Source organism: Scomber japonicus, chromosome 14 (genome assembly GCF_027409825.1).
Source record: "Scomber japonicus isolate fScoJap1 chromosome 14, fScoJap1.pri, whole genome shotgun sequence".
In the NCBI taxonomy this organism is placed as follows: domain Eukaryota; kingdom Metazoa; phylum Chordata; class Actinopteri; order Scombriformes; family Scombridae; genus Scomber; species Scomber japonicus.
Window position 1 is genome coordinate 7,579,382 of NC_070591.1, and position 7,562 is coordinate 7,586,943.

General features: G+C 37.8%; 1 protein-coding gene across 1 annotated transcript in view; it reads right to left on the minus strand.

Moving 5' to 3' along the window:
• Window positions 1–5,079: 5,079 nt before the first annotated feature.
• The window catches only part of LOC128373389 (1-phosphatidylinositol 4,5-bisphosphate phosphodiesterase beta-1-like), a 36,382-nt gene continuing 33,899 nt past the window's right edge, over window positions 5,080–7,562 (minus strand). Inside the window, exons 31-32 of the mRNA XM_053333693.1 lie at window positions 7,361–7,447; window positions 5,080–5,492 (exon numbers count right to left, since the gene is read on the minus strand). Coding sequence (XP_053189668.1) covers window positions 5,340–5,492; window positions 7,361–7,447 — 240 coding nt within the window. The 3' untranslated portion in view covers window positions 5,080–5,339. The remainder of the gene's footprint in view (window positions 5,493–7,360; window positions 7,448–7,562) is intronic.

A 7,562-nucleotide genomic window follows, 5' to 3' on the forward strand; every position in this document is an offset into this window, starting at 1 on the left:
TGTTCCAACAATTTTTTTTTTGTGGAAGATCACTGTACAAAGGATGACGAGCTTCATTCATTTTACATTTTTACAAAAAAAAGACTTTGCACTCTGAAACTATTTAAGAATAAATTAAGTTCTTGGTCCTTAATTATCATGAAATAAACAGATCAGATGATAATAAATATGTTAAAACAACTTTTTTAAAACATCAAAAGAAATAAATCATGCAAGGTGGGAGGGGGGGGGGGGCAGCAGACTCTGAAGCCTTTTATATCACACATCTCACATCAATCTGTCAGACCAGTGAACTGATGGGATGCTGCTGCTACTGGTGAAGAAAAAAATCTCACTCTGATAGATTGGAATAAGAAATTAAAAATAGGTGAATGCATAAAAACTCATCACATAACCCCCAAAAATCCTGAAATCAGTCAGTGTGAATCATCTCTCCTCATTTAAACAGTATGGAAGAAGCACATTGATCCAAACAGTCATTCTACTCAATATTAAAGACTCAGTCAGAAATTCCTCAATTGTCTCCAAAAGTGGAGAATAAATAAATAAATAAATAAATAATAAGAAGATAAATGCATGATTGAAATCCATTATTTTATATTATTGTCAACAAGTCTAATAAAAAAAGACCAAAACCAACAATGTGTGTGAATACTTTCTGATTTCCCATTTCTTACCACTGAAGATGTAAAAGGTGTGTCCATGTGGTTTATAGTCAAATTTTCTTTTTTTTGTGGACCCAGCATCAAATTTCTGCTTTTAATCCATTTTGAGAGAATATATTAGAGGATTATGGTAAAAATGTCTAAGTGGTGTAACCATAAAAACTTTGTACCAAATAATTCAACTTGCTTAAAAACAGTAAATAGTCAATAAAACAGCATATCAACTAGTTTGGCATGATCTTACATTATAACTTTTATATTAAATAAAGCTAATGGAATACTATTGTTCTAAATATTACATTTAATCTGGGTAACCATGGAGACCAGGACACATTTACAGTCATTATTAGTATAAGTCCACTTAAATACACTGTAGGTGGATCATTCTTTTGTGGTTACACCATTTGACATTTTCAGGAGCATTCAGTCTTACTTTGGTTTAAAAATTGGTGCAAATATCATTTCAAATGACATAAAACCAACAAAAATACTAAATGTACATTTTAACAAACCTGATGCTGCTTTTAAAACATTTCTAAAGATATTTTTGAATTGCTCATCTCACCAACCTTATTTGTCACTGACCTAAATATTTAACCTTTGTGTCGTCCTCTTGCGTCAAATTGACCCCGTCTGTTTTGACTGTTCCTTCTTTCCTCCCTCCCTTCCTTCCTTCTGTCTGTCCTTCCTCTCTCCCTCCTTCTCTCTTTCTTTCCTTTCTCTCTCTTTCCTCCATCCCCCTTTCTTAGTTCCTTCCTTTCCTTCCTCCTTTCCTTCCTTCCTCCCTCCCTCCCTCCCTCCTTCCCTCCTTCCTTCCTTCCTTCCTTCCTTCTTTCCTCCCTCCCTCCCTTCCTCCGTCTCTCCTTTCCTTCCTCCCTTCCTTCCTTGACTCGAGGACAACAGGAGGGTTAAAGACTCAGTAATTCCCTTTAACAGCTGATCACTGTAGTTTTCAGCAAACGTTACTCAGGTGTGAATATTCCTTTTGTTGCGGACTATTTTCAGCAGTGTATTAACACACATTTGGTGCTCTAGTGAGTTCTGCATTAACCCGATTATAAGACGACCGCCTCTTTTCCAACAGCTGATTTTAGAAAGAAAGAAAAAAATCAACTGTTGAGAAAGTTTCCCTGAGATACTACTATCAACCTCTGGAGCCTTTTTCTCTTGTTAACCCTCCTGTTGTCCTCAGGTCAAGGAAGGAAGGAAGGAAGGAAGGAAAGAAAGAAGGAAGGACAGGAGAAAGGAAGGAATGAGGAAGGAAGGAAGGAAAGGAGTAAGGAGGGAGGAAAAGAGGAACGAAGGAAGGAAGGAAGGAAGGAAGGAAGGAAGGAGGAAGGAAGGACAGAAGGACGGAATGAGGAAGGAAGGAAGGAAGGAAGGACAGGAGGAAGGAAGGAATGAGGAAGGAAGGAAGGAAAGGAGTAAGGAGGGAGGAAAAGAGGAACGAAGGAACGAAGGAATGAGGGAAGGAAGGAAGGAAGGAAGGAGGAAGGAAGGACAGAAGGACGGAATGAGGAAGGAAGGAAGGAAGGAAGGAAAGGAGGAAGTAAGGAAGGAATGAGGAAGGAAGGAAGGAAGGAAGTTAGGAAGTTAGGAAGGAAGGAAAGGAGTAAGGAGGGAGGAAAAGAGGAAGGAAGGAAGGAAGGAAGGAAGGTAGGAAGGAAGGAAAGGAGTAAGGAGGGAGGAAGTAGAGCAAGGGAGGAAAATTTGACCCGGGAGGACGACAGGAAGTGAAATAAAACCCATTAAATCAGAAGGTAAATCCCACATTTATGCAGCTGGTCGATCCGTCACACACACTCTGATTTCCTCTGCTCGTTAACGTTGTTCAAACTCGTCTCTGTGAGAGCTTCATCATCTGAGACAGCTGCGGACTAATTCCTGGCTGCCTGACAGAATGATTCAGTCCTCGGTGTATTTCTGCAGTAAAGATGTCAGAAGAAAAAAAAAAACCTTCAACCTTCTCGCTGATCTGTCGCTATTGTCGTGAATTTAAATGCATGAAACTAAGAATCAATTAGAAGTTATATTATTAAGGCAGTGAGCAGAAACACTCTCTCTCCTCTCTTCTCTCTGTCAGACATTTATAACAGGCAAATCGCACTGAAAGCTAAATCCATCCCATCAAATCCAGGCCATCCTCTCTTTAAGGAATTAGCCATCCTGCCTTCCGGTCATAGATACTATAGACTTCCAAAAACTACGACAGGTTCAGGTTTTTTATGCATCCCATGTGCAATAAGTGCTCTTAATTCTTGAATCCTCACACAGCTTCGTACTACTGGAGCTTTCTTTGCTTTTTGAACATCCTGATTGTCTGAAGTGTGTGAATAGCACCAGCACTTTTACATAATGCCTTTTTGTTTGTTGTTTGTTGTCTTGCTGTGTTTTTCCTCCTGTGGGAAAAATTTGAGAAGATTTGAACTGAATTTATTTCCTCTGTGCCACAAAAAACACATTTTACATGAGCTGTTAGAAACTCCTGCAGCTTTAAACTGAACAAATTAAACACTTTTTTTTTTTTTTAGGTGTGTCTAACTCTAAAATATTCACTGTTAAAGAAACTTGGAAACACAAGTTAGAAAACAATGCAGCCTGTGCTACACTGTAATCTGTCCCCATTTAAAGATCATATCTGTAATATCCTTTGTGAACATGTAAGCGTCTCTTCCTCGAATACATTTTTAAATGTGATGTAATAAATTATAGTCTTATATTGAGGCCAATAATGAGGTTCTTCCTGCATGAGAACAGTGTACATATGGAGTTGAGTCAAAATTAACTACAGAGGTTCATCCTACTGAAGGAACTTATCACCCTGTGCATAGGTTTGGCTCATCAATTATGTCTTTTTAATAGTTTTTGGACCAGCTTTTGGAGGTAGGGGGTGGACAGATATGGTCCCAAATGTTTTCTCATAATCCCCCAAATCTGTTTATCTAAGTCATTTTTCTAAATAGTGACTTCAACCAGCTGCTGACTGAATCTGAGTGAGTTTATAACAATTGAGCTTGTGCTACACTATAATCTCTCCCCATTTAAAGATCATATCTGTAATAGCTTTTGTGAATCTTCCTCGAATACAAGAGGACACACTTTTAAATGTGATGTAATAAATTATAGTCTTATATTGAGGCCAATAATGAGGTTCTTCCTGCATGAGAACGGTGTATATATGGAATTGAGTCAAGATTAACTACAGAGATTCATCCTACTGAAGGAACTAATCACCCTGTGCATAGGTTTGGCTCATCAATTATGTCCTCTTAATAGTTTTTGGACCAGCTTTTGGGGGTACGGGGTGGACAAATATCGCCCCGAATGTTTTCCCATAATCCCCCAAATCTAAATCATTCTTCTAAACAGTGAGTTCAACCAGCTGCTGATTGAATCTGAGTGAGTTTATAACAATTGTGATTAAGAGTAAAGATATTTCAGTTGAGGCAGTGTTATTAAAAATGTAATAATTAATATAAAATATGATATGAATGTAATATTTTTGGTTTTGCTTTTGATCTAATTCCTTATTGTTATTTATTAATTAATTTCTATGTGCATTGTTTTTGGGAATTTGTTGATAAGGACCAAAATGAATGACTACTACTGCTACTAGTTTGTACAGTAGTCATACAATGCAGTAAAATTAAATGATGTCATCCTGCCAGCTCCTAAATCTGGCCCTGTTTTGGCCAACAATGAAGCTCTATGGCACAGAGGAATAAACTAAAACTATCAAACACAGCTCAAACCTTTAAAAAAAACAAACCCCACTGAGTGTATTTTCTGACATCAATTCTTTATGTGTGTTTGTGATGAACTTCTGCTCTTCTGTCTCCTCCAGTGATCTAGTTATAATCCTTCAAAGCGTATTAACATAGCAAAGTTTATTATTGATTATGACCATTTATGAAACTGACTGCAGAAGAAAAGATATTAAATGCTGACAGAATAATACGAGGTTCAAATAGCTGCTCAGAAATGAGTTGTCTCTGCCGAAAATAAAAAAATAATAAATAAAAAAATGGTGTTTAGGTGCAAATTGGAGATTTTTTTTTGTTGGTTTCTTTTTACAGTTGTTTAAATCACTCAATGCAAAATGGAGCATTGAGTCTGATAGATAGATAGATAGATAGATAGATAGATAGATAGATAGATAGGTAGATAGGTAGATAGATAGATAGATAGATAGATAGATAGATAGATAGATAGATAGGTAGATAGATAGATAGATAGATAGATAGATAGATAGATAGATAGGTAGATAGATAGATAGATAGATAGATAGATAGATAGATAGATAGATAGGTAGATAGATAGATAGATAGATCATGCAGTACAGACAAGTTTGGGGTTCAGTTGTCTGTCAAAATAACTGGTGACAGAAATGAAGAGACTAAATGAATCTGCGTGCATGCTCGAAATGGAGTTAAAAAAGAAATCGTTAAAGCATTCTTCCATTAAAAAGAAAAAAGTAACAGTCTTTATACTGTTCTGGATACAGTATCTCCTCCTCTGCTTCTACTGAGTCCCTCACTATCCTTTCATCAGTGTTTCTTTTCTTCTTTTTTTTACTTCTTTGATTCACTTCCCTTCGCTTTCATTCATAGATTAATTATTTTTAATTCTCTCATTTCTTTCTGTATTTTTTCCTCCCTCTCTTCATCGCCTCCCTCAGTCTTCCTCCGATAGAGTTTCGTGAGGGGTCGAGGGTCGGGACTTGCTGTGACCTCTGACCTCTGGCTTCCTGTCCTGCAGGAAGTCTTCAATCTCTCCGGGCAAACACTGGAACTTCTCCTGAAACTCGGCCTCTATTGCTCCCTGCAGCTGGAGAAACAAAAAAAAAAGGAAAAGGAAATTATGATTCAGAGTAGCCAAGTTTCCATCCAAATGTAGAGCAAATTTTTAAAGAATAGGTTCATGATTTTACAAGTCTGGAAACAGCCTGAGTCCATGTGAAAAGTTAAATAGATTTTCCTCGCTGTAATCACTTCGTCTGTTAATATTGGCTATTAAAAGATTCTTTCCTGAAGTGCTCACAATGTAAGTGCAATAATGTGTAATAAAGTGTAACTGCAGCTCGACTCATGAATGGTGCTAAGTGAGGCTGTGGGGGTTCGTGCAATCTTTTTACCTTCCCACTGGGAGATGTGCAATCTGTGGGTTGTGCAATGCATCATATGTGGTGTCAAGTGTGCAATATGTAGATCTTCTATGTGCTTGTTTTTGTTTTGTTTTTTGTGTTGGAGGTAATTTATTTATGTATCAGCTTGAGTCCAAGACAAATTTTGTATCGTATCGTAAGTGATGGGGGACAAAATCCACAGTCTCAGTTTGTCTGAAGCTAATATGAGTCTTCAGCAGTCCTGGTTGGTCACATCAATTCACCAAGACAGTGTTTCCTTGTTGAGCTGCAGTGAAAGTAAAGTAACAAAAAGAGGGAATTTTGTCCTAAAAAGGCTGCAAGTCTGACAGATATCTACTGGATCTAACTGATTTTGGATGGTTTAAAACTCATATAAACTTCAGATGAACTATTTAATATCTTCTTGCACAAAAGAAGCTTTTTGTTCCTCATCATTTATATTGGGTTGAATTTGAAAGGATCATTTTAATTTTCAGTATGATTACAGCAAGAAAACTCTGATTCATTGATCACTTGGACACCTGATTACTGTCTTTAAGACTTTTAAGAAAGCCTCTGACTTTAAAGAAATTGTGAAGCTGTTCTCTAACTTTAATTTCCAGAAATACATTTGAATGAATCCACTAATGTTATGCAAATAAGGTCGTTGAAATCAGAAGAGTTAAAGGTGCTAATTTTTCAATCGGGTGCCATTAAACCACTGCTAAAGTGAAGAAGAGGGTGCAAACTGTGATAAACTATATAGAAAACATGATGGAAATGTAGGTTTTATATTATGTATAAATTTGAAGAAGGTCACACAGATCTGATCCTTTCATCTGCTGCTACTTCTCATCTCTTCAGTGGAAGCTCGAGTGGAGATTTGTCTCTATTGCACGTCCTCTAATGTTGCTTTTATCGCGACTTTTGAGATATTTTCTACATTTCCAAATTGAAAATGTGAATTAAAAGACACATTTTGATAAGATAAGATAAGATAAGATAAGATATTCCTTTATTACTCCCACGATGGGGAATTTTGCAAATTTTCATAACAGATTGCTTCCGATTCGTTGCCTTGTGAAAGTTTCTCCAGCTCATAGCCACCACACGATACTGCAGCTAATAAGTTTTGATTACGTAAACACAGAATCAGTGAGACATCAGCATCCATTATGAATCAGCTCCAAGTCAAAAACAGCACAGGAATCTGACTTCTGAAGTTCCTCCTGCTGAGACAGATGGGTTGTACATTTGTCGAACATGCAACCAGCTGTTGTCAGCCATTACTGCCAACAGTTGAGCAGCTCCAACATGGCTGCCAGGGGGCACAGTTACATCACTAAGACACCCCACGTTGACGTCAGCGCCGATCCCGAACTGTGTGTGGGTGCGAAAGCAAAAACAGCAGCAGCTTGGGCGCCTCGTGTATAAGAACATTTTCTTTCTGTGTCAAGCGTGAAGAATGCAGAGAGTAGTAGGTGGTGCATTTTTCTTTGAAGAGGTAAAACAAGTAATAAATGGATTTCATAATAAAACAGACACAGAAGCATAGATTTTTTTTTTTTACCTTTGGTTTCTGGTCTTGAATCTCCTGCAGGAGCTGATTGTGCTGCTCCACCAGCTGATCGTGGCGCTTTGCCTGCGTCTCTTCAAGCTGGAGACAGACAGACAGACAGACAGACAGAGACAGGCCGACAGAGAGAGAGACAGACAGACCGACAGAGAGAGAGACAGAGAGACAGACAGAGAGAGAGACAGACAGACAGACA